Below are 27,949 nucleotides of genomic sequence, written 5' to 3' on the forward strand. Positions count from 1 at the left end.
GTTTGTCACTCATTTCCCAACGTCTTGTCTCTTCTCACAATTCAAGTTCCTAGAATCAACCCACCGCGCCTGTAACATGGCTTCATCCCAGAGGTCGCAATCAGGTACCCGATACCCGTACTCCACCCGTACCCAGCCGGGTACCCGTACCCAGCCGGGTACGGGTAGGGTACGGGTAGGGTACGGGTACGGCCGGGTACGGGTACCCGTTTGCGACCCTGGTGCGGCCGGGTATGGGTACGGGTAAGGAATCAAAACCCGTTTGCGACCTCTGTTCTGTGGGCTGCAGCCCATATCACCAGCTTCATGATGGTCGAATGCCAATACTGCAGGCACTGTGATGAATCCCCAAGGGCAATTTGGTAAAGCCGTATAGCGTCACTGTGTTCCTACACATTATTAGCACGGTTGGCTACGTACGGCGTTAGACATACATAGTCATGCCCCGAATTAAAATGGGTTCGTTCGTTTAAAATTTGATTAAGCTTGACAGTTCCCATATTACATTTTGAAACTCGAACTGAAACAAGGTGAATAACAAAAGGCATCGGGCAAAGGGTGTTAGTAAATCAGTCAATGCAAGGAACTGAATAAAGACAAAGAGTGGCCCCCAAAAACTCTTTAACAGCCCCAGGTCGCTTTCAAACTTAATCCGGCCCTGGGTACGAGAACACCCAGGGAGGGAACAACTCGGCGTGACTGTTAGCTGGGAACACAGGCGACCAAGAGAGACATCACGTTCACGAGCATGGCAGCCTGCGGGGAGCTAGGAGATTCCCAATGCGGCTCTCTTGGAAACGTCTGCCCACCCCTGAATATAAAACATTTTGTTTACTTGTCGCTCGGTTTCCAGGTACCCGCTAAACCTTAACGGTGCCTTCTGAATGTGATGACAAACTGTCTGCATTTGCAGCTAGAACTGTGCCTCCCTGCCAAAAGTTGTCTTTTAGGCTTCCAAGCTTGCGTTTTTTCAGCCTAGAAAGCGGTGTTTTGTTACAATTGTAATTACTGTGCAGGAGTGAAGACGAGATTCTTGCTGCAAATGAAGACATTTCACTTCTTTATACTTGGATGTCATTCATATGCACATTTTGAAAGTACCATTTGTTATTGAAATAACCCTCTTACTGAAGGGTTGAAACCCAAAGCGTGCGTGGTTCAATGTGTGTACACGCAGACACGATACAAAAGATCTCCAGCATAGTCTGGCCAGGTAACTGGGGATTAATGCTGTTGGCAAGCACCGATTTCAGTGGACATTACACACACATGGGGTGGAATCCCACCTGATCCACCCAGAACTAGTGTTCACAAAGTGCCTCACTTTAGTCCAAGTCAACACAGGTACAGATATATCCATATATTGTATCCACATGGCCACAAACGCACATCATTCAGCACACAGCATTATAGCCACCCCTTACAGTATTGTGATTAGCACCATTGTCATTTGTTCAAATGTGTGGTCCAACAAGAGAGGTTATATTTTATAAAGTTTGTGATTAGTTTTTTTGTTGCCTAAATTTATTACAGCATGTTTTTTTTTTACATGGCACTTCTACATGTAATGTATATACACGTCATTGTTCCAGTGTTATCTAAGCAAATTTATTTCGTTACATGTAAAGACTACCCACACAATTACAGTAGAAAGAAAACAAGGCCAAATAAATAAAACAACCACTCCTATATATGGGCACATGGGTGCAGTAATATTAATATTTGACATAGTCAAACTTTACTTGATTTAATGACGATGTTCCCACGTGGAAGATTCGTAAAACTTTGGTGGGTCCCTGCACGTTGTTACGGCGCATACGTCATTTTAGTCGGTGCAATCATATATCCTAGTGCCTGGCCTTAAAACAAAAAGAACAATGCGCACTTGTTTAAAGTACATCGAACCGTTGGAATTGTAGCTTTGCGTGGTCATCAATCAACTCGTCACAGATTCAACGCGGTGTCGTAAAGGGTCGCTCCTTTTTTTTTGCCAGCGTCTCATTACATTTTAAATTCCACAGCGTCGACGTAAAGGAGGAGTAGCATCATCTCGGTGGGCGAAGGAGCCACGCACAATGCAGTGCGTGCGTAGTGCAGGAGAATCTGTCCCGCGCCTTTCGTCGACGGACATCCGTGCGCGGCACTGTCAGCGTCCCCAAATCCAAAGTCCATCCCCGGGGAGAAACGAACATAATTAATTCTGCCCCCCCCCCGCCCAAGTCCGCTTCGTTGACGTCTCTTTGTTTCCCTTGCGCTCTCTTTGCCTGGCCGGTCGCCCTTTGCCCCAGCAGTTTCCAGCGTAAGTCCGTCACTGGAGTCACTGGAGTGAAGGTGTTACCCTCTGTTTGACGCTCAGGGCTCGTTCAGAAAGTTGGAGGGAGAGCAGAACGTGCTTGACTTGTTTCGCACTTTTGCGTGTTTTTCCCGCGTTTAAAGTTTGTCATTGAAGTCATGAAATCTTAAAGAAGATTTACAGCTCGGATGAGGTTCCCAGTCGATGCTGAGCTGCCTCTTGAAACAAAGTTGATGAGTGCATTACAGCATTAACCTGTTGCTCGATCACTGGCACTACTATTAGCAATAATAACATTAATAATAGTAATACCATCACAATAAAGTTAATAAAAAAATATTAGCAGAGCCATTGATGTAAAAATTACGAGCATAAAAAAAACATTTCCTTGACTTTTTAAAACCTAAAAAATAACTGTTCCAAGTATGAAAATATTCACACAATTTGAAAAGCACCCCTGTGGGAGCTGCAATAATAATAAAAAATGTTAATATAAATAACATAAATTGTAAAATAAACATAAAACGAGTAATAAAAGTACATTAACATCACAGCAGTGCAAGTATAAATAAAGTCACTAGCTGATGGAATAATCACTTTGAAATGAATAGCAATTATAAATAAAACTAATAATGAACACGGCAAAGCAAAAATAATAGCAAGAGTGAAACAACGCAAGACAAAAAACATTGCCAGCACAAGTGTTTAGGCAATAATATTGAGCGTAGAAATAATGAAGTCTGGCATGGTGGCAGAGGCCTTTCATCCAGCACTGTGGAGGTGGATCTGATAGATGACACAAGGTTTCTGTACATGAGACACCCAGTCTGCTGGGCTGAGAGGTGACCGATACATGGCAGTACAGCAAGTAGGTGGCTGACATAGAGGTACAACTTTTTGAGTCTCTCCACCTGCGTGGCACTTTGGGTGGCAGGTTCGTGCCAAAAAGGTGCCACGTGTATCTCAAAAATAATTGTATTTCACCTGACACCCTAATTCCCTATCACTTGCTGAAATACTTAATCAAGAATTGTCCAAATATCACAATTGGGACCCTGTGAATTGGAATGCTCGCCACGGTGCCACCAAGACCAATATGACTAAAATAGCATGTCTAAATAACAAAGACAGCTGAAAAAAACATAATAAAAGCACAGTTGTGTGGTAAAAGGGATTGTGGCAATCAAGTTAGTGTCTCCCCACAAAAAACGAGTGTTGGATGATGATGGTGATGATCTCCTTTGGGAGCCAGAGGTGTGAATTTCACATTCCCATGGCAATGACACGTTTATCCTTAGAAACCTCACAGCTGGCTTCCCACAAAGTAGTACTATTTTTTTTTGTTATCATCCCTGGAGGGACGATAGTGATGCGGGTGGGCTGAATCGAGAGCCCCGACCAAGCAAGATATGAAGTCGTGATTTGCCGACTGCGAGTTCAGTGCTCTTCCCACAGGGCCGCGTGGTCGGCGAGTTGGGGCGGCACGAAAGCCCGACGTTTAAAACGGAGCAGCGCAGTCCAGCAAGGCAGCCAATAGGGTGCTGTGAACACCCACGGTGAGACGCAAGCAGAGTTAGTGTTACGAGTCGAGGGTTGGGCTAGCGCTAGTTGACTCGTTTGTAGGGATGTAATGATTCGCCCCCTCACCGATGATGAATGTTGGACAATTAGGGTAATATTTTAATTGCCAATTGTTTGTTTTGCCAGCGTGGTACACGGCAGGGTTTCCATGAACCAATCACACACGAGATATGTTAATCGCAAACAGTGAATTGTTATGCTCACGATTCGGTAAACCTATCCTGAAAATAAGATACTTTAATCGACGAATCAATAAATCGTTATATCCCTATTGTGTTTGAGTTCGAAGGAGAGTTAGCATTGTGGCTAGTGTTTGGTTGATTAGTTAGGGTTAGGAATAGCTCTGGAACACGAGTGCCTGGTTGGCTCGAAAGCTCCGACCCCGAACAGTTTTGCCACTCGCTCCAATGGACTAGCGGGGGGGTGCCTTTTCCCCTCCGTTCGCTCTCCACTCCCGCGGCTCACAGCGCGCGCGGTCGGTCAGCATGCTCACGACAGGTCCCTCTCCTCCTTGACTTCCATGCCGTCGTCATGGGGGTCCCCGTGCTGCTCCTCGTCGCCGTAGCCATGGGCGCCGTCCGGGTCGTCGTCGCACAGCTCCGAAGGGTCGTCGCTGAGCGGGAACGAGATGACGCCGTGCTGGTCGATGACGGGGCCCGGCGGCAGCGTGTCGTCCAGGCACACCAGATGCGGCGCCAGGCGGTAGGCCTCGTGCGACGCGGCACGCTCCGACGGCGGGCCCAGCACGCGGTTGGGCTTGGCGCCGTGACGTGACGCCGCGTCCAGCCGCCGACAAAGGTCGGTGAGCGCCGGCGTGCGGAAGCGAGGGGGCCGCGCCACCCACACGCCGGGCTCCACGGCGCTGTCCTCCTCGTCCGACATGAGCTCCTCCGTCACGCCGGCCCACAGCTGCTGGTCCTCCGGTGGGAACAGCTTCACCGTTGACGTGCGGTTTCCGAAGAGCTGTGAGTTCCCCACACAAGCGGCAAAGACAGTGATAGAAATTTAGCGCAAGTGGGGTGATGCTTTAATAAAAGTTAAAAGAAGCCATGTTCTATTCAGTGCTAGACGAAGATCTCCCCAAGCCGTCGCCATCTCTCAGTCTCGTGATACGGCAATCTAGCTCCTGCACATGAGCTCATTTAATCGCCCCATCTTCATGGTGGATGTACTCTCATGTTATCTCCTTTGGCCGCTACTCTGACGTTAGTCTGGACCAATAGTCATCCTGTCTTACGCAAGCCCGCTTGTTTTTCTTCACGGTCAATATGAAGTCTCTAACTTGCAATTTTTTCTGAGGTCCTCTTCCTGCCTAATTCCAAAGATGTACCTCTCCATTCGTCTTTTCACACTTTTCACATTTTGTTCCACACTTAACTGCCAGGTTACCAAACAAAACTAAAACTACTCTGTCGGTATTTTTACGTAACACTTTTTGGTAATGTTGTCGCTTTTTAATTACCACACCCACTGAAGGTGGCTAACTTCATCTGCCACATCACCTGTGAATGGCGTGATGGAAGCATGCACTTGCTAAGAAAAAGAGTCTCTATGGCCGACCCGTTATTACAGTACAGTAATTGTTTAGCCAGGTAAGAACTCACGAGACCAGGATAAGAGTCTCAGGCTTCACCTAAAAGAAACCTCACCACAGAAATTTAGACTGAGGGCATCATTAAGATCGCAGAGGTCCTGGAGCTTCTCTCTGAGAGTGACCCGGATTGGAAGCAGAGCAGCTCATCCAACCTCGTCTCCCACCGCTGCCATGTAGGAGTACAATAGAATACACTCGTGACCATAGTGCATAATACTTACTGATGTTATTCTAATACACTGTTTAAGTTATAAAATGTTCACCATCTGAATTATTGGCTAAATTACCAATCCCCCAATGAAGTCGTCCTATATTGCTCATACGAAAGACATAACGCTGTCAGGAACACATCCCCATATATACAATGTTATAATGACCCCTTTTAACGCTGATTCGATTAGCACTCACTTCCCCAGGAACGCATCTTGAGCGCTAAGCAAGGGGTCTCACTGTGTTAGTATTATTGCCAATGTCTGTTGTCTATGAAGGCCAGCAAAGGATGCAAGGCTGTCGTGCGGCAAGAACCCCCCTGCCTCCAGCATGTGTCTGCTTATCACTGCTGTTGAAGAAAACAAAGAAATAAGATAATGCACAGCACACGCTGCTCCTTTCAGGTCAATGTGACCTGGGGAGGCCAATGCAAGGCACGCACTGTGCATGCTTCAGTTCGCACTGGTGTGCAGACACAGGTCAGCAGGGTTTTTAGCACACTGTGTCAACAACACAGCAACTTGTCCCAACCATGAACAACAAACGTTACAGACATATCTGGCATATTTGACATATTACAAAAAAAACCCTCCTTTTCATCTTGGGCAGACTGGCTGTGTCTATTGCTATGAGCGAAGAACTTTTAAGATCGGCACTTGCACATGGTGGAGTGGTGTGACCAACACCACAAACGCCATCCGCCCTCGGTCTGGAACATGTCGGTGATGACATATCACAGCGGACACTAACGTTGTGATGAGTCATCCTAGCAAAGGATGGCTTTGATTAGGAGAACAATTCCCACGACTGTATTTGTGTGACCTAGAAATGAACCTAGATGGATGGCGATAGCAGCATATCATGCTAACCAGTGAAACACACACACACAAAGTCATACAAGTACATAAAACACAATTAACATTTTGACAGTTCATCCACTACACTTGTTACGTGCCTAGCACTGTACACATTACTGGAATTGCAACACTCGGATTCAGACGCTGGATGTGAGCCAGGATATTTCTTGTTGACACAGTCACCTATTGAGCAGGTGTGCCCTTGTGAAAGTCACAACCGAAAAAAATGTAAGTCCTTCTGAGTCTGAAAGAGAAGTGCACAGATGCCAAGCTGCAACACTTATTAACCTGACACGCAAACACAATGGAGAGTGTATACACACATACAGAGATCCACAGCTTAGTCTTACAGGCTGTTATCAAGCATGAAGAAATAATGGCATGGAAATATTTGACCACGAAGTTGAGTCTTCAACCATGGTAATTTAATCTCCGGACGTTTCAAAAGCCAATCATGCGACCTTGAAATCCTGCCAGTTCCATGCGCCAGTACGCAGGGTTAACTGGTCAGGTGTTCCTGATAATGCCCATGCTGATGTAGTACATGGCCATGAACTGAGTCACCGTAACCATACAACGGTTCAATAACCACAACACCACAGTGGTTATTGCTAGTGTTCCAGTGACCTAACAAGCAATAGGGGGTGCTAACTTATGTTGGTCACGCTTAGCCATTGGTGGAAATGCCACATTCCTATGAAAGGGACCAAATTTAACCCACTTTCCAATGTGGTATCGACTGCAAACTTGGTATACTTATGTCATACTGATGACAATACTATATTCTATCATGAAAAATACTAAATATATATTTTTAAACATTGTTTTATATGTTATGTTTCGGCTTGAGTCTAATTGTCCACGGTCAACTAACTTTGGCTGTAATTACCCACGGTCCCTTACGTTATGTCCCACGCTTTTATTTTTAGTCAGTTACAATAACAGTATATTAAACATATATACTTTTAAGTACATTTCATAAAAGCGTGTTTTTTAAAAAGTTTTTTTTTATATATATTATTCCAGGTCAAATCGCTGTTCACTTCCTACCAAGTTGTGCAGCCTCACCACGTGATGCTCATGTTGGATGAACCAAGGATTGACAATGGATGGCGATGATGAGACCTAATTGAGCCTTACTGGGATTTTAACTGAAACTATATTAGTGGCACTTCTACTCAACCAACAGCTGAGCCATATCCCAGCCATGCACTGTGCTTCGTTGTTTATTAGCCTCAACGTACCCACCAATAGGAAACAATTAACTTTCCGTCACATTCACTGACAAGGCATTATTACTACAAAATCCAAAATAAAGGCAGATGAGCCATACATGCAGCACACATCTGCAATTATTGTATTACCTGTTTGTATTGCAAAGTGCTTTGGATTTAAGCATTCAAGAAATGAAAATCCTCACGCTTTATTATTGTAATGCAGTTTGCAGTGGTTGTCCAACAAAAGGACACTGTATAAACATGAAATATAATTCCGCTATGTACACAACATCTGCGAGCCAAGGCGGGCGCGGAACCCGTCTGCCCCGTTTTCGCGCACACAATGCCTGGGGGCTCTCCTACCCGATATCGCCGGCTTCTCAGCTTCTTCTCCTCCCTTTCCCGCAGGCTCCGGTCCGGGTTTTGGGAGTTGCGGTACTCGCGCCTCTTGGTCAAGAAGTACGACACGCATGCACCTGTCGGATTTCAAGGCACGCAAACGGTTAAATAGGGTTTCTCACGCGTCGATGTGACTGCACCTCGCACACGCGTAGCTGAACGTGGCACCGAAGTCTAACCGATGAAACCGCGCGAGAAATCAAGTGCCCCATTGTGTTACTTTCGGGTTGCTCGTAGTCAATACACCTCGAGTAAGAGGTGCATTTTTAACTCAAACGGCAATCATTTAAGAACAACTCAATTAGGTCGCATATCAGGTGGCAGCTCAATCGCAACTTCACACGTGCCGAATGTTCTCTTCAAATACTTGCCGGTATCTGACTAAAATACCTCTCTTCTCCTCTCATCTCACTCTAGTCCCCTCATGCCCTAAACTCCCACAAGCAAGCCCTCCCCTGTCTTTACACCCAGTCAACCTCCTCTTAATGGGAGATCGCTACTGCTCTGCTGCCCCTCTTGTCTGAAACTCCATCCCCTCAGCTATCTAGAGTTTACATTGCCACTCATATTTAAATCCAGGTGTTGGATTCTCCTCTTTCCCCTCCACTAAGAATTTCCTGCCTTCCTCCATGTTTTCTATGCAGGCCCGGACTGGCCATAGGGCAGTCAGGGCAAACGCCCGTGGGCCGGTTCATTCCGAGGGCCGGTCTGTGTGGGGAAATTGCAAATGTGATCAGAGTAAAGAAAATATGATTTCTAATTTATTTAAACATTTTATTATCTGGAATGTGTACGCTTCATTGCTTATTTACACTCTCAGTTGGCATTACGTCCCCATATTCGGCAGCCCCAAAGATTCTTCCTCACCGGCCCATTTGTTTTTTGGACCCAGTCCCAAATGGGCCAATGAGATCGCACGCCAAAATCACGCTAATACGTCACATCGCAAACCTAGCTACTTCAAGAGCCCGAATTTGCGCTGGTGTGTTTACAAATGCCTGGACCCATTATTAGTCCGAGTCTGTCACTGCTTCTATGGCCATTATTACCAAACAATAACCATTTTCTTCTTTCTGTTTTCTACTTCCATACATGCTCTCTCATTTACCCCTTTCGATAGAGTTTCTGCCGACACATCCGCTATAAATCTAGTTAAACTGTCGAGTCTTGGGATGAGGTTGAATTTAAACTCTTTACTAATTAAAACGGCATACAAACACGTCTCATAACACTGCCAAACAGAACTTAATTTAAATCGCTCGGCTCACGGAAGCCAGAAAAGAGTACTATCAACCATCTCGGCTTTCCAGCTTCAGTAACCGATGTATGCCATCAGTGAACACTACGCCTCACCTTTCAACTCCTTCTCCGTGTAGTGTTGGTCTGCCAGCTCTTCCCGTAGTCTCTCCAGCAAGTACCGCATCACAGTGATGTTCCAGCCAGACTTGAGTCTGCAGCACACAACAGCACACACAACAGCACACGACAGCCTCGATTGCAGTCCTTGCTCGTGTTGCACCAGCAGCAGGGTTTTTATGCAGCGGTCCTGACTAAATATTTCTAACACTCGTGGCTGCAGAGAAATTAAGCAAGAAAAAATAAAAACGTGAAAAATGGAATTTAATTTAAAAAACTAGACGTGTTTTACACTTATTAGTTGTGACACTTGCGAGCTGCATCTGGCTACCCCTAGGACTTAATTGAGAAATTGTGAACGAGATTAGTTGACGAGTTATGGGTGTTCCACTGTAGCAATACGAGGAAACTGGTTACGTGAATGAAACAGGTACATCAGTTGTTGCATCTGAATGCCATGGAGAATGGCTGAATATCTGGTGCATCTTAACTCCTTACTGCTCTTCTTTATAAGGGGAAACTACTCCAATGACACTGCACTCTGTCCGAGAAGAGTGGCTGGTGATTCCGACATAGGCCAAAAGTTTTTAGTAATAATTTAAATTACGGGGAATGCAGTAATGTAAGGTGAACACCGTGCAATAATAAAACCATTCAACGCATGCACACCAGTCAATGTGTGTGTGCCTGCTCACTGTTTAAGCACACATTGTTGACTTTTAAATGCTATTATAACATCTAGCAATGTATGTTTATATCAGATATTTATCCAGCGACACAGGAATTTGTAAGACACTTAATCATGAAAATTATGCTTGGGATTGTATACTAATTCCTTGGTATATAATGTTGTGGACCTAAGACTTAAAATATCTGGCCAAACAGCACCGTTGGTACAGTGTGTCTCTTTTTAAAATAGGTTGCAAGTTTCAATTCCAATTGAAGGTAATCTCAGTCCTTCATACCTTCCAGAGTAAAACAATTGTATTATCACTTTGTGGAACCCCAACTGTGGTCATCCACGAACCCAGCCCCCCCTTACATATGGACGTGCGCGCCTGTAATCCAGCACCCTGGAGGCAAGGATTGATCGAACACACAAGGTTGTCAAACTTTCAAACATGCTGGAATGCAAGGTGGCCTGAAAATGGCAGTAGAGCAATAGAGTTGTGAGCCAAGCTGTGATCGCTGTCCACTCATATACTTGGAAGTTTTCTTCCTCCGGTTTTCCTCCCATACAAAAAAAACTTCCCTTAACGAAATTGTTCACATTAAATGTTGCCTACAACTTTGATAAAGCAACAATGCAATTTGATGCAAGTTTGCGGCTCATAACAGCACATCAATTTTCATAACAATAAAAAGGTGTATAGCTTGCTCGCTTAAGGAATACAGGTGCACATGCAGAACTGCAAAGACTGGTCATCTTAGTGCCACCCCAATGAGCAATGAGTAATCGGGAGGGTCTGTATTTGCATGTGTAAACATACAACTCAAGCCCAGTATTAGTGCTAATCCTTGTCATTATGAGAGTGATTTACTGTGCTCAGCTTCGGGAAGTATCACTATACCTTAAGGAAAATGAATTCCCAAAACCAAATTATTCTTTATCTTGTAGATACAGACCTGGTTGTGTGTCCCATTCTGTCTCGCATGGAATTAACGTTCCGATAATGTATGTATGTTGAACTTCTTTCTCCACCGTACTTAGCCAACTGAGCTAATCGGAGCTAAACACATAAATGAGAAGACTCGATTGTAAATTGACCTTCCAGGCCATGCTATCACCTGGCTCCAGTGGCTAAATGCAGTGACACTTTATGAAAAAGCAAAGCAGTCACGCTCACGTGATGTTATTAGAGTGTTAAGTCAACACTTATGAAAGTCACTTTCGAAACTTTGTTTTACATTACCAAAGCCTTCAACCTCTATAGGTCAGACAGCCTGGAACACACAGGTACTGCTTTTTCGTGGTTGCTTCTTCACGGCATATGAATACACCCCTTTGCAGTCCATTGCTTGATGGAAGATTTCTTCACGCTGTGCGAGTCTTTGGGATTTTACAACCATACTTCACCACGGTGGTCAGTGGGGGTTGGTGAAGGTGGAGAGTCGATGTGGAGAGCGTAGAGGTACTGCACCCACCACATAGCCCAGTGGCCTATAACACCTATTATGCATGGCGGTGACCAATCCAAGCGCTACCCGGGGTCAAGACAAGACACCTTGTGCGCGTACTTCACATACATCTGTACAATGAGACACGCGTAATTTTAGTACTTTTCTGAATTCGTGTATCCTTTTAGTTGCGACCGCTGGTAAAAACTCACCCTTCAGCCCCGTTAAACCTCCGGTCGTTGCCTTGCTGGTTGTGGATCCGATGAACCAGTTTCTGTGGAACAAACATCAGCAGCAGAGGCACTGCGTGAACATTTACCCAACCAGGTAGAAACGAAAGTCAACACAAAAGTCAAAAACGTTCGCGACTCAAGGAAGCGTGCTGTCGATACCGTCTTCGCCCGCCATTCGATGGATCGAAGAAAAACTCTTTAACTTTTGAATTTTATTTCCTATATAAGAGGCACTGAGACCACCACCGTTTCTAGTGTTGGGTCACTTGAAAAAAAAATTATTCCATGATTATTCATTTCAAGATTTAAAAATTATTATGATTACGTGATTAGTTTTAAAACTGCTTACAAGTTAACACATATTAAGTTGATTTAACATGAAAAGAAATAACACGTCTTTATGGTAAACACTGTTAGAACATTCCCACTTTGTGTTTTTTCATCCTGGATCCTATGTCCTCATTATAAAGTCTCAAAATATATCAGTCTGATAGAATGACAGTCAAGCGAGAGTGCACTGCAATATGTTAACACAGCCTTCTAACGTAATCCATGTGCACTGGATGTGCTGCAGTCCTTGTATGAACTCATTGCTAACAAAATCACTTTACCCCTTTGTCTTGCTGTTGAATTTTTTGTTCAAATTGAACAGTGCTATAAAAATGTATCAGGCCACACGAAGTAAAAAAAAAACATTTAGTACGTGCTGCAGAGTGAGTTATAATATGACACTGTTGTGCAGTGATTATTACACTGCACTAACAACCTGCTGACCCGAGTTAAATTCCTGGCCACGGCTAACATCCTGGGCACCGGCTCACCAACCTGCACTGACCAGCATGGTGAAGTAAGATGAAACAACCCGAATAATCGACCGGACTTGGAAAGGCCTTCGTCCAGCGGTGAATTGATGAAGTGCTGTCGCTGTTCGAGGTTTATTTCGTCACTATCAGTACCGGCTACGTAATTGCAGCATGTATGTACACATAAGCCACTTTGTGAAGTGATCATTTGTGGCGAGGTCGTTTATGAAAAATAAGTTAGTACCTCAGTAGGCTTTATCTGGTAAGTAAAATTTACTTAAGTTTTGTGTATATTTTGAAGTGATTTAATTACCTTTCCTATACTTTGCACCCCTATCGTGTTTTTGTATTGTTTGTTGTTGTAACGTTCTGACTCCTTACTGGAAATCTGTGGAAAAAGAGATTTAGAGTTCATCGGATTCCACCAGTATATTCTGATTGTGTTGAACTTCTTTCGCACCGTACGTAGCCAACCACGGCGCGCCCACTGACCGACACGACGAGGTCCCTCTTCCTCCGCCTTGTGTTGTTGCTGTGCAAGCTGCTGCCGCTGCCCCCGCTGCCCCCGCTGCCCCCGCCCCCGCTGCGCCTGTGCGATCCGAACGAGGACGACGACGAGCCCATGTTTCCGCGTGCCCGCACGCGGCGCGACGTCGACGACGACGAAGACGCCGCCGCCGCCGCCGCCACCGCCGCCGCCACCACCGCCGCCGCCACCTGCGGCAGCGGCGCCGGAGTCGAGGCGGCGGTGGGTGCAGACGTGGGCACGGAAGAGCCGGGCACCGCCGCCGCGGCGGCACCGTGGTGGTGCCCGTGGTGGTGCCCGTGGTGGTGATGGTGGCCGTGCGGCGCCGGCGGCGTCATGGCGTGCGATGCGCCCAGCCCCGCCGCCTCGCCGTCCCAGCTCTCGCCGTAGTCGGCGTAGCAGTGGGCGGCGGCGGAAGCGTCGGCCCCCGGCCCACCGTAGCCCTGCGCCGCCTGGTGGAAGTCGGCCATCGAGTCCACCGAGTGGAAGTCCTTCATGAGGTGGGGCTGCTGAGAGGCATCGGCCGCGTGCGAATCCTTGGCCGCGGTGGAGGTCTCCGGCGAGCTCGAGTAGACGCCGCCCGAGTCTGGACACCCGCACGGCGGCAAGCGGCACGTCAACGCGGGCGGCTGTCCCCGTTGCTGCCGCTCGGCTGCTGCCCTCATTGCCTCAAACCACCACCCGCTCGCTGGTGGTTGGCATTTACAACGTATTTATTCTGCTCGTAAGAGGTTTACGTCCTTATCTTGGTCATCTTTCCACGTTTCTCCCTGCCCAGTGTTTTCATTTTCATCAAAAAACATTTTGTAGTCTTTCCCTCATCACATATATTCTCATACCCCTCACTCACTCCTTACAGAATATAATCTCTTAGGCTTAATAAAAAATAATACCTATATTTCTCAAGCTTAAAAATGTGCATGTCTTCTCAATTTGGACAAAATCTTTAAACATGGTGATACCTGACATTTCATTATATTGTAGAATTTACCATTTAGTGAAACTTCAGTTTCGATAGTTACCCAAGGAATTATCCCAATTAAAAGCACTTTACCATTTTACCATCATTTACAGGTCTAAGTGTGCTGATGCCTTTTCTCATATCTCATATTTAATTAAATTGGAATCAATTCACAGATTTTCTTTTGGTAACCCTCTTCGTTCCAAAATAATGAATATCAATCACCTCTCACCTGGTGAAATAAACAACAAACACTCTTTACACTAACCAATTTAACAAGTCTCTCTTCTCAGACAGCTCTTGTATGTTTACATAAAGAATATCAATCACAATAAGTGTACCAAAATATTAAACGAGCTTACAAAAACCAAGAACACCCAGTTCAGCTCGCAAAAAGTATAAATCTTGAACTCTTGGCAGACTAAATAAGGGAAAGACAATTAAAAACTGGTACAAAACTATAATTCTTGGAATGCTATAGTGGAGTAATGGTGACCATGCTGGAGTTGTCATGCAGAGGTTGCCGGTTTGATCTCCCGGCGTAGCAGTTGAGACGACGGTGAAAGCATTTACACCATTGGAACCTCATTTGCCAGTAAAAAAAATTATAATTGGTTTTTTACCCTTCTATCTGGCAACAAAACTGACACCTTTTTTACAAGGAGTCATGTTTGCATAGACCACAATACCTGCAGTCATAACGCCTTTTGGCGTCATCTGGTCCAACCCATGTGAGACGAGGCTCTAAGGAAAGCTGTCTTGGGTGTGGACCAATCAACTTCAAGGACAGTGCACATTATCAGAGTTACGTTTTTTGTTTGCATTATGACTGCAGGTATTGTGGTCTATGCAAACATGACTCCTTGTAAAAAAAGGTGTCAGTTTTGTTGCCAGATAGAAGGGTAAAAAACCAGTTATCACGACGGTGAAAGTTTCTTAACTCCCTGTTGCTGCCTCTGTCCCGCCGGCAGGAGCAGCGGGTGAATCGCAGTCAATCGGCGGGCCGCTTTTGAAAAGATAAAAATATGGGTACGCCCACCAATTCCAAGATATATCTGGCCAGCGTGGATGAGTAGGCCAAGTACTCTCTGGAGAGGCTCTCTCGAGGTCCCCCCCCCCCTCCTTCCTTTCCACCAGCAGTGGCATGAGCAAGCAATTGCAGAGATGCACCTTTGCCTTTTAGAAAACTATTCTCACCACTCATACTATATCTAACGTGAAGTGTGCGTGCTCGTTGTAACATACACCGATTGTGTGCACACTTAAACAGTCTACAGAAATTTATGTTAACAATAGGAAACTAACCAAAGAGTGGTTTATGGAAAAGTCAAGGGCATCTGGAATGCATTGGCTCTGCGCCCTTGGCTGTCGTACTCCCACGACCATCGGCACATGAGAGCGTCAACAATCATGAGTTCACATGTCCAATGCGTTCCCCTCCGAGTCAAGGAACCTGCAGTAAAAGCATGCCAATTCCCTCCCTTTATTGCGTCCATTAATTTGTGCAGAGCAGGACGGCCGACTGCAAGAGGTCTGCCCATAAATTAATTTTTAAAGTCCCGCCACAGTTTATACTGCTCGTGATTATGCATCCGCCATTGTACGTCTGAATTTGTAAATAAGAGAACTGAACCACCATGCTTGAGAGACCGCACTGCGATGATTAATACAATGAGCGGTTAAACAAAAAATTCAGTAAGAAAATGTGTTGACTGGGTATTGTCCAAATTCATTTAACAATAATATAAATAAGAAAAAGATGTTATTCAATGGTTGTTATTCAACCAAGTTGGAAATTATTTTATTGTAAGAACACACTTACATTTTATGGGTGGTTTTTTTCCGTAAAGCGCACTTGTCAAGTTTGTTTAAAGATTTGCTGAGGGTTTCTGCAGTTGTGCTGTTTTTGGGTTATAACACACACAATACGACGCGGAAAGACATCTGAGAGGAATTCAGTGCAATTTACCTGACCAAATAAATAATTTTAATTTTTTTAGTATTATTATATACTGTATGTGTGTGTGATGAGCTGAAAGGCCATTATGGAATTTTCCTTCGAGATTGCATACACGTTTTACATGCTGTAAATATTAATTCACAGTTGATTTGGGGTTTGTGCCACAGCCCGAATCCCAGAAGTGGAAATAATTCATGTAAATTGTTATTTTTTAAATATATATATTTTATAAACTGTCTCTAAGTAACATATGGTTACATGGGTGAGTAAGATAACACTGGTCAACAAAAAAATTCTGGCCTGGACTTTTGCAGCTGTTTCAGACTAATTTCAGGGTGCTGATTCCAAATCTGATCTCAGATTTGCTCTATCACATCTCTTTTCTATGCTATCGGCATACCCCATTTTCATTGATTTCACCCCAAATTAACTCTGTCACTTATGATTGCAAGTTGTTGCAAGTGAGCGACTGCTTTAGTGTTAAAATATGGTGCTGTATTTTTAGGATAGTGTGTTTATAATATCATTTTATGTAGATATCCACAATTATTCAATATTTTTCTTCTGCAGTTTTTATTGAAAATGCAATATTTAATATCTCAAAAACCTGATGTGATAGACAAAAACTGATGCCAGATTTGGAATCAGCACCCCAAAATTACCTTAAAACCCGTTGTAATACCTAATGCCGGAAAAAGTGTGTTGACCAGTGTAATGAATCTGAATGGGCTATCACCTCTGGTTTAAGGACATAAATCAACAAATCAATACCATATAGGAACCTCTACAAGAGCTATCAGCTATGAGATCTTAGAGCTTCTAGAAACCCTTAATCAAGACAGCCACTCTAGTCAGTTTGGGATGTTTCTTCCCACGATTTTTAGAATTCTCAACATGTCTCTGGCTGTTTTGAATTCTTCACATGTCCGCTAAACTACAATATCATTACATAATCATTCGATTGCCTCCATGTTTTGGGTATTTTCACATAACCTTAATAACCATTGAATACGAGTCTCAGTTTGTGACACATTGAGTCTTACAAATCCTAATATGCTGCAGTTTGGATCTTGAATATTTCCATTGAGCTTTAAAAACATAATTACTTCTTAGTTTGATATCACACCATATGACCACACTATTATCAGACACCGCAAGTGTGTGCATGGCATTAGTGCTTAATATCATGAATTATTAAGTGCCAAGTTGTAGCTTCAAAACGTGAATCACGTTTATAAGGGGATATTTAATTTTCACATATTCAAGATGACCGAAGCATGACAATAAACGGGAATCCAGCGAGAGGAATGGCAATGCTAGTGGACGGTAAGAGAAACATAGTACGACTGAAAACATTACTGATGGAACGGATGAGGAGGAGGCATTAAGAGTGGACAGGGAATAACACAGAAACATCAGCAACAGATGGGAAATGATGACAATTGGCAACAGTGGAAAACTTCTGCGGAAAGTTCGGGGACCCAGTGGCGTCCGTAAAGAGGCTGGACATGAGATTAAAGAAGAGAGATGTTTTAATATAAAAAAACTTATGCTAATAATACTCTTATTCGGTGGACTATTAAAGCAGCATCTGCTCTACTCTGATACTGTGTTTATGTTGGTTAGCCATTTAATTGTAGAGACGTTTTTACGATATGTATTCCTAAAATGTATGCTGGCAGTGAATCTTTGCTGAAGACACAAATAACAATTTTATTACATAATTTATGTTGTCAACCACAGCATAAATTACGCTTCTCTGTCACAATTCACTTTTTCCAATAACAATTGGAACACATTCCCTAACCCTAATGTTAAGTCAGAGTCAAGCATCTCTTCACTCCAATGAACTTGGAAGGTTCTCCCAACCTGTGCTGGCAGCCCGAAACAAGTAGATTCATTTCTACATTCCTATTGTGGGGACCAATCTCTCCACAGGACAACCACTGATGATTTCCTACAAAGTTGATCATCTGACCCCTTCAAATGTGAAAAAATATGAACTCACAACTTTCAGATTGTAAATCGAGTGCATTTGCCACAGCAATACCCAACCAGTGTTAGGAGTTGAATAGTAGTAATTGCACGAGTGAAAGTAAAAATAAAGGGGCGAATGCTAGGGCAAGAGTTTGCGCTAAAATTAATGATGGATTCCTTGGCCAAGGCGAATTTCAAAGAAGAGCCATAACAGCTACTCTCTTGCCAAGTCCAGAAGTCAGTAATGCACCTGGGGAATAATAAATAACAGCAGGAGCAGGAAGATGAATTTTTATTCGTTGGGGGGGGTGGTGTTGGGTGCTGCTCCAAGACTCGGGAAAACCGATGAACACTATGAGAGTTATGTGCATCATGGGAGGTTCTGGGGTGATGGAGGATGGCTCGCGTTTGAATAAAACGGGAAGGGCTGGTGGGTAGGCACCGTAGTGAAATGTGGACTGGGGGTTTGAAAGAAGCATTCCAATCTCTGGTCCTGGGGACACACTGCCAGTGTAAGTCACCGTGATAAAGGTGGGGTCATGAAACAACAGATGACATATCTTGACCACAGCACTGAACCGCCCACCGCCAACTAAAATCATGCAACTGTGCAAACAACGTTACATACTCGAATCAGCTTCAATGTTTTAGGTTAAGTACAATGGCCTTTATGTAGCCAGGGAAACTTTAAAAGGATATATTTTTTAAAAACATATATACTTATCCAGGAAAGGCTTGCATTGAAATATTTGGACAATTTATATGAAGCATGTGGAAGGAATCAAAGTACCCAGAGAAAATACACAAATATGAGAATATAACATGAGACCATAAATGGGTCACAAGCCCTATACAGGATATGTATGTCTATCTCTTGGCAACCTCAGAGCTAGCGATTTTGGAGGCTCAGTAAATCATGAAATAGGTGCGATCCACTAACACTGCCTCCAAATCATGTATATATAGTCCATCCATGGCTATTTAGTTTCATAATTCAGGTTCAGAAATGTCCTGCATTTAAATGTTTGGCCAATTCCTTTCTAGTAAGTATTTTGCATTACTTTTTTAAGGAGCAAAGCCATCATTTAAGTCACAAGTGTGAGCTAAATTACATAGCCATCTTTAACACAGCCAACATTGGACTCTGATTGCATTCCTTATTCAATTGTAAGTGATTAAGAACATGGATAAATAACATACTAAGGATGAAAAATTGGTTGTTTGCAAAGCATTTTGGAACAACTCACCATACCTTACAAGCCTAAGAGAGAGTATGTATACACACTGCAGCCCAATTTTGCCACTAGTCTAGAAGTTTGTACGCCATGTTCAATGTCAACCGTATTGTTAACTATGCACATCATACACTTACGTAATCCCTATTTACAGAGTTTGAAATATTGGTGCCGATCTAAAGAATCATGATTATTGACGTATCACTGCCCTGACACTGCCCTGACACTGCCCTCGACCCAGAAATTATTGTATAACCTTTAACAATGTGAACCGATGCTCATGGTTACATATTTTTTGCAGAAAAACCCACTTTTTGTGTTATTTGTGTCGCAGCAGTTAAATCAGTGACTGATTTCAATCATGAAAACTAGACTCAATCACTGGTTGTTTGGTTCCATAGCTGGCTGATCTATGGACAGTATGACTTCATTAAAATATCTGTCACGATATAAATTTTAGTAAAACAGTGAATTGATCGGTTGAACTTTAAAATTATGAAATATTAATACATTTTCATTTCCACTCTTGATAGATTTTCTGATCCAATGGTGAGATTATGAACAATTAATTTATTTACTCAACAGCTAGTGGGACTCATATCAATCAACAGTTCTAGATTTGAAGCTTTCGTGACTGCAAGGATTCATATTCTTAGGTTTTTTCGGTAAAGTCACGTAGGTAAAAAATTTAAATTAATAAAAGTAAAATAAAACAAAATAAAAAAATCACGACGTTTCGGAAGCAACACAAGCCTCCGTCTTCAGCTGTCGTGGCTGTGACGGTTCCACCTGAAGACGGAGGCTTGTGTTGCTTCCAAAACGTCGTGATTTTTTTTTATTTTGTTTTATTTTACTTTTATGAATTTAATTTTTTTTACCTACGTGACTTTACCGAAAAAACCTAAGAATATCAATCAACAGGTGGTATGGGTCAGGTGGTTGGAGGCAGGTGACAATAGCCACGTAGTATCGTTTAGAATTTTGGATATGGAAGGATTAGGTGGTGGAAATCTAGTGTTTGAGGTCATGTAGCTGGGGTTAGGTGACTGTCGTCATGTGGTAAATACCAAGTGGTATGGGTCAGATTATACTGGTAGGAACCTCCTGGTTACACCAGCCCACGGGATTATTGTGTCCGTCCGTCGTGCAGGGAGGGGCTGGGTGGGGAGGGAGGGGCTGGGTGGGGAGGGGAGGGGAGGATAGGGAGGGGCTGCGTGGGGAGGGTGGGGCTAGGTGGGGAGGGGAGGGTGGAGAGGGGCTGGGTGGGGAGGGTGGGGCTGGGTGGGGGGTGGGAGGAGTGGGGCTGGGTGGGGAGGGGCTGGTCACCCCGTGGTGCCCTTATAAAACTCAACGTTTAACTTACTCACGCCGGCTTGTGCCCGCCCTCACAGTCGGGCATATTTGCTGAATACACCACGCCGCCGTTGACCCTGGCCATTGACCGAGCAACCCAACGTTCCTATCAGCTCCCTCCGCAGGAATGTGTTTAATGTTGAGTGACAGGTTCAAGTGGAATGAGCAAGGTCGGTCGAGTCAGGTGATTTAAGTCACGTTGTTGGAATCAGGTAAAATGAATCAAGTGGCACGAGTCATGTGGTTAAGTTGAGCAGGTTTGAATAATGCGATTGGGTAAGGTGATTTAGGTCACATGACTTATCGCATAGAAGTCAGGTGCGTAGGATAGGTGGTATTGGGTCAAGTGACTGCAGTCATGTCGCAAATTCAAGACGTCATGATCAGGAAGATTACATCCAAGTTTTCATATAATTGTGATCAGGTGGCAAGCGCACAATCTTCTATGGTGTCACATCGAAAGCCTGGGGAGGCGGAGAGAGACAGTGCGCCGTACTTGCGTCCCGGTAGTCGGCCCCATTGGAGTACGCATCGTGCGTCGCCGCACCGCCGTACGCCTGCTGCTTGAGTGCGCGCAGCTCCGCCTGCACCGCCTGCAGGGCTCGCGCATTGGCCCGCTGAGCGAGTGCGGCTGCCTCGGCCAGCGACACGGCGCGGTCCACTCGCTGGTAGATGAGGTGAAGCAGGTGCTCGGGGTTCGACGGCAGGACACCCTGGCCTCTCACGGGCACAGGGGCCGAGTGCTGTTGCTGCTGCTGCTGTTGTGCGCCCGCCGACACGTCTGCCACAGACGGGCCCGTCAGCGGCGTGCGGTCGCCCCCGAGAGCCCCGGCGGCAGAGGAGGAAGGCGTCACGGACTGCGTGGCGTTGAACATGGATGTGCCACCTCCACCGGGCGGAGTGAACACAATGGTTGCACTGAAAGACATCGTTTCCTCCTCGCCCTGCCAAGGGGGGCACAGGGTGACGAGGGAAAAGTCACAGAATGTTTGTTATATTTTAATGGGCAACGTATGCATGTCAATTCACGAGGTGTATCCCTTTATTAATGGGCGAATGAGAGCCCTGCACTGCTTGCTCACACCACTGCTGGCAAACGGGCCTCCACTAGGGGGAGCTTTAGAAAGCCTCTCTTGAGGATATTCCACGCCGACCAGGCATATTGTGAGTAGTGGGAGTAACCCACACTGCATCTCACCACCTGATAATTGACTTTAATCTGGTGTTCCTATGTATTTGTGATTCATCAACACGAGCTCAACACGTGCTCACATGGGCCTTAAATGCAAGTGGGCCGTGGTAAAAAAATCCTAAATCACTTTAATCTTACCACATGTTAAAGCATGTTTAAGCAGTGTATCATAACAGTTTACGTACGTGTAAAATTCATGTCACACAGGTAATTTCTAATATACAGGACAATTGTCCTTAAATATCTAAGAAAGCCTCCTTGAGTCTCAAAACACTACATTTGCAGGTGGGTTCTGCATTGGCACGTTTGGCCAATTCAGTTTTTTTTAAGTGCTTGTGGTGTGTACATCGCTAACAGGTGGCATGTTAACATTGGACAATCCACTGGACATCACCGTTCATTCAAACAACGAGTTACTGGCGTGCTCGACACATGAGGGACGCCGTACAACCACATTAGGTCGGGAACACAGATTGTTGTATCGTAATTCTAGATTTGAAGCTTTCATACTCTTAGGTTTTTTCGGTAAAGTCACGTAGGTAAAAAATAAATAAATATTACAAATATTAAATCATATAAATAAAATAAGAAATATATTTGTTTCTATTATTATTTCTATTAATTAATAAAATTTATTTATTATTATCTATTTATAAAATATTTGAAATTATAATTATTTTATTTATATTATTATTTCTATTATTGGTTCTGATTTATTTTCTTATTTATAACATATTAGATATAATAATAGAAATAATAGAAATAAAAAAAATGCTATTATTATTTCATTATTTATTTATTGTTGTGCCGTGCTCATGAATCTCGGGCGGGTTCCTCGCCGATTGATTGACAGGCGAGTTGTCAGTAATCTGATGTCACTTTCGCCTCACGTCCCTCTTAACGCCACATTTTACCTCACAGTTTCAAAAACACAAACCAGCCTATTGCACAAAACGTTTAAGGGAGGGGGTGGGGAAACAACAGCACAAGCAAATGATGCGTAAGTTTTGTTTATCATTATAGGCGAATGTGCATATTTTCTAGAGTCGTGTTTGCGAAGCGCTCCCCCCCCCATGTGCCGCGCCGTCTCCTGAGTTTATTAGAAAGCGCCTTAACTATTAACACTCTTGCAAGTATATAACAAATACGTTTCGCGTACGTGTTCTCGCACAACAATGAATGTAAACGAATGGAAAAAATGAACCGCGTTTTTTTTTTAATATCGCATTACAAAAACGCGTTTTATTTTGTTGAGCCGATGTTGTTTTGAACGTCGCCGCTTACCGTAGCCTCGCCGCGTTGCGCAATCACCGCGAGGGCTTCCTCAAGCCTCGGGCTCTGATTGGTGTAAAAGCGCGGGAAAGTGTCCTCGCCCCCACCAGGTTCAATCAAACACCCCCTCCCCCCGCAAAGCAATGATCGATCCACTGCTGGATATTTAAGACCGAAACAACATGATTTATCCACAAATCAGGCTAACGCCTGATGATGCTCGTTTCAATTATTGGTACTCAAATTGTAGTAAATGTTGTGGATTCGCTCTCCGACACACCGGTGTGCTGTACTGGAATTGGCCACGTTCCGTTTACGTGACAAATCTTAACTACTAATTGACTGTGGCGGGTTTAACAACACTTTTATTTACGCAATCGAACCCAACAAAAAACACCCCCCCCCCCTCCATCTATTAAGGATAAGGTCTCCGCTTGTCGCAATCTCTCGCGCGTGTGGCCTTCAACCTCGGATGGTGGACGGGCTCGCAAACGTGCGTTCGTGCCACCTTTGGGGCCACGTTACAGCACAATATAGCCACTAACAACCAAATTGCGTAATAGTCCAGACGGTTAAATTTCGATTTAAAGCTTTCGTGACTGCAGGGATTCATCTTCTTGGTTCTTTCGGTAAAGTCACGTAGAAGGGAAATAATAAAATACTGAGGACGGCTGCTTGCGTTGTGGCCGAAACGTGAGAATTATTTTATTATGTTTTATTTTTATTATTTTATTATTTCCCTTCTACGTGACTTTACCGAAAGAACCAAGAAGATGAGTCCAGACGATATTCCGAATTTTTCGATTTGAAGCTTTAGTGACTGCAGGGATTCATATTCTTGGTTCTACGTGATTTTACCGAAGGAACCAAGACGATATTCAGAATGTTCCACGTGGCCCTCTGTGTCTCAATACAACCCCCCAAGCATGAATCTCTCCGTGCTGTGAAAGCCGCTTTGTTAAACGGAGTTTATTATTACTCTTAGGTTTTTTCGGTAAAGTCACGTAGGTAAAAAAAAGAATAATAATAAATGAAAATAACTACATTATTCTTTTATTATTTTACCTACGTGAAAGGATACAAATAAAATAATAATAATAAATGAAAATATCTCAATTATGATTTTATTATTGTTATTCTACCTACGTGAAAGAATAATAAATGAAAATACCTACATGATTATATTATTATTTTACCTACGTGAAAGAATAATACAATTATAATACATGAAAATAACTCATTTATTATTTTATTATTATTCCTTTTTTTCCTGTGACTTTACCGAAAGAACCTACGAGTATGAATCCTTGCAGTCACGAAAGCTTCAAATCTAGAAATGAGTTTATTATTATTATTATTGCACACTTTTCTGCTTTTGTTTCGCTTTATCCGCACACGTCAGTCATAAGTAAACCTACACAAAATGCATCGTCTTCTATGTGCGTTAGATCTACATGTTCCCCGGGCTGTGGTGAACATTCGAAGCTTCCTTAACGATACAATCTTAAACAAATGATGCACCTGCAATTACTCTGTAAATGCTTTCCAACAAACGCGTGTCCTGATCAGCTATTGTGTTGCGATCAATGTCCCATTTGCTACATAGCACATCTCGTATAGCAATACAGCTTTACACTCAAATCATGTTCTTTTATCCTGGATCAACCTCGACGTGAACCCACAACTACCATCATCAGACAGGACGCTTTTCAACCCTATTCGGGAAGCGTTAAGAACACCGCGGTTGTGGTTAAGCACGTTGATTGCAAAACGTTTCAAAATGCAGTACAACTTGAAAGTGTACGTTTTTTGTTATATAAACTTAACGAAGCTTCAAAGTCATCTTTGTAGGATAGAACCGGCACATATTGCCTCGGTGTATGGCTGGCGAGATGAAAGCTACTGGTTAATTTTAGACTTAAAACTTTCGTGAGTGGAGGAATTCATATTCTTGGTTCTTTTTGTAAAGCCACGTAAATAGAAAACTGGTTACTGTTTGCGTGAAGATTTTCATTGATTGACGTCTTGAGAACACTTGGAAATATTTAGTTGACGTGAATATCTTGAGCTCAAATGGCATTACGGTTCATCCAGAGGTTGATAAACGAGTTTAAATCAAATCATGCATTTTATCTTCTTGGTTCTTTCGGTAAAGTCACGTAGAAGGGAAATAATAAAATAAAACATAATAATTATTTCCCTTCTACGTGACTTTACCGAAAGAACCAAGAAGATGAATCCCTGCAGTCACGAATGCTTTAAATCAAATCATGCATTTTAGTTTTAACGCCTCTTAACTACACAACTAATCACGCTACGAAAAGTCCCTTGGGGTTGTTATTGATCCTCTTAATCTCTATACCCACTGGATGTGTCCGATTGCAACAGGATTCTAATCAAAAGCGGTTATTGAAGTGATAAAGGCTTCAGAAAAATGTGATTAAATTATAAACCGTGTAGCAAATCCATACCGATTATACCACATTTCCATCACGCTTATAATCGGGACATCTATATGTACACGTCTTTTGACAAATGAACTAAGGATGCAACTTAAAAGCGGTTAAGTTCGCGAGACTCGAAACCCTGAATTCAGACTCCAGACCACGGCTGACATCAGCGGCAAGTGCCGTCTGAATCGCACCTACCAGCGATAAGTATTGCACATAAGCATCGCCCTACATAAACATAGAAGTACTCTTTGGTTCTTTCGGTAAAGACACGTAGGTAAAAAAAAATAATAGAAGTAATAATAGAAATAAAACTTTTATTTCTATTATTTCGAAATAATAATAGAAATAATAATAGAAAAACATATTATTTCTATTATTTCCAAATAATATCTATTTTTTATTATTATATTATTTCTATTTAAAAAATTTTACCTACGTGACTTTACCGAAAAAACCTAAGAGTATGAATCCTTGCAGTCACGAAAGCTCCAAATCTAGAATTACGGTACAACAATCTGTGTTCACGACCTAATGTGGTACTCTTTGGTTCTTTCGGTAAAGTCACGTAGGTATTAAATTAAATCACCACGTTTCGGGCGCATCACCAGCATCCATCATCAAGTGTGGGGACAACCACAGCAACAAACAATTGCCCAAGTTGATATTTTATAACTACGTGAAAAACTAAAGAGTATGGATCCCTGCAGTCACGAACACTTCAAATATACAGAGACATAAGTGGCCTTGCAGTATGCTTAGTCGATTGAGTTGTGCACCGTACGTTGAACTTCTTTCGCACCGTACGTAGATAATCGGCGGTGCGCTAGAGATATTGGGTTACTTTAAAGCAGCACATTATTCAATCATGTATTGCGCTGGACTGTCCACAACTACTTGAACTTCAACCGTGATGATGGGTACAAACTGAGTAATCATTGGAAAGATGTTATTAACCATGTAAAAAATATTTAACTACGCATATTTGTACCATCTTATTTGACAGGTACTATTCTACTTTAGTGATAGGTTTTTACCCTTTCAACTGGTACAAAAACTGACACCTTTATACAAGGCATCATGTTTACAATAACCACAACACAAGCAGTCAAAATGCAAACAAAAAGAAACAACTCTGATAATGTATGCACTGTCCTTGAAGTTGATTGGTCCACACCCGAGACAGCTTTTCTTAGAGCCTAGTCTCCTTACTTTACCGAGTGTTCACATCCCCAGCGTTTAACAGTACTGCTTTCATCTTCTTGGTTCTTTTGGTAAAGTCACGTAGAATGGAAATAATAAAATAATAACATTAAAATTATATTATTGTATTATTTCCATTCTACGTGACTTTACCGAAAGAACCAAGAAGATGAATCCCTGCAGTCACGAAAGCTTTAAATCGAAATTTAGTACTGCTTTCTTTTGTTTATTATCAGCTAACACCGGCCACAACCTCGAGTCGATGTGCACCAATTGTTCTCTTTTAACCCCGTCCCCCCACCGGTCCATTCCCTAGCCACCACATTCAGATAAGCCCCTCCCCCGTCCACTTGTATATAAGAGCTCGTCTCTTAGATTTTTCCTCACTTGATAAGAGTAAATTTAGCTGTGACGGTCCCACCTGAAGACGGAGACTTGTGTTGCCTCCGAAACGTCGTGATTTATTATTTGATTTCTATTATTATTAATATTATTATTTTTACCTACGTGACTTTACCGAAAAAACCTAAGAGTATGAATCATTGCAGTCACCAAAGCTTCAAATCTAGAATTACTTACACAAGTTGTATGGATGGTGATCCCCTATCCCAAGCTCTATCCAGGCTCAACACTGTTTAAGCTTATGAGGTCTGCTGAGATTGAGTACATTGTTGGTGATTTGCTGATTGTTTTATATAAAGACGGGATTACTGACGCATGTAATTATCTGCGCCGCATCGCATTTACAGTATAATTGTACAGTATAATTGTCCACAACAACAACCTCTGTACTTTTACCGAGTCAAATGTCAGGGGATTGAGACCATTTAAATCATTGCGCAATAACCCGACTCGGTACAAATACCGGCCAAGGCTAAATATCAGTGACGAGTGACATAAATTATTATCTTAACCGGTCAGCTTCACCAATCCGCACCATCGTGGTGAAGTTTGGGTCAAACAACCGTGGAAAGGCCTTCACCCACAACGAGTGAATTTGACAAATATAGCTAAATGGGCGAATCATTCTTTGGCGTAACTGCATATGTCCAGGCCCTGAGTGAAGCATATGAAGGCATTATTATAACGTTCCCATAATGTAAAAAGCCTATGTTAATTTCCACTCTCGTATCGCTTGAAGCAGACGCTGCCAATCCGC

General features: G+C 43.2%; 1 protein-coding gene across 1 annotated transcript; it reads right to left on the reverse strand.

Annotated features, from left to right (window-relative positions):
• Window positions 1-1,348: 1,348 nt before the first annotated feature.
• On the reverse strand, window positions 1,349-27,869 carry C26H14orf93 (chromosome 26 C14orf93 homolog). Its single transcript, XM_078868902.1, has 8 exons — window positions 27,831-27,869; window positions 21,170-21,617; window positions 13,235-13,773; window positions 13,154-13,204; window positions 11,838-11,899; window positions 9,505-9,602; window positions 8,116-8,228; window positions 1,349-4,837 (listed from the first exon to the last, which is right to left on the reverse strand). The coding sequence occupies exons 1-8, from the start codon at window positions 27,867-27,869 to the stop codon at window positions 4,364-4,366; spliced, it is 1,824 nt and encodes a 607-aa protein (XP_078725028.1). The 3' UTR covers window positions 1,349-4,363.
• Between the last annotated feature and the right edge of the window lie 80 nt (window positions 27,870-27,949).

This window comes from Lampetra fluviatilis, chromosome 26 (genome assembly GCF_964198595.1).
Source record: "Lampetra fluviatilis chromosome 26, kcLamFluv1.1, whole genome shotgun sequence".
NCBI classification, from domain to species: domain Eukaryota; kingdom Metazoa; phylum Chordata; class Hyperoartia; order Petromyzontiformes; family Petromyzontidae; genus Lampetra; species Lampetra fluviatilis.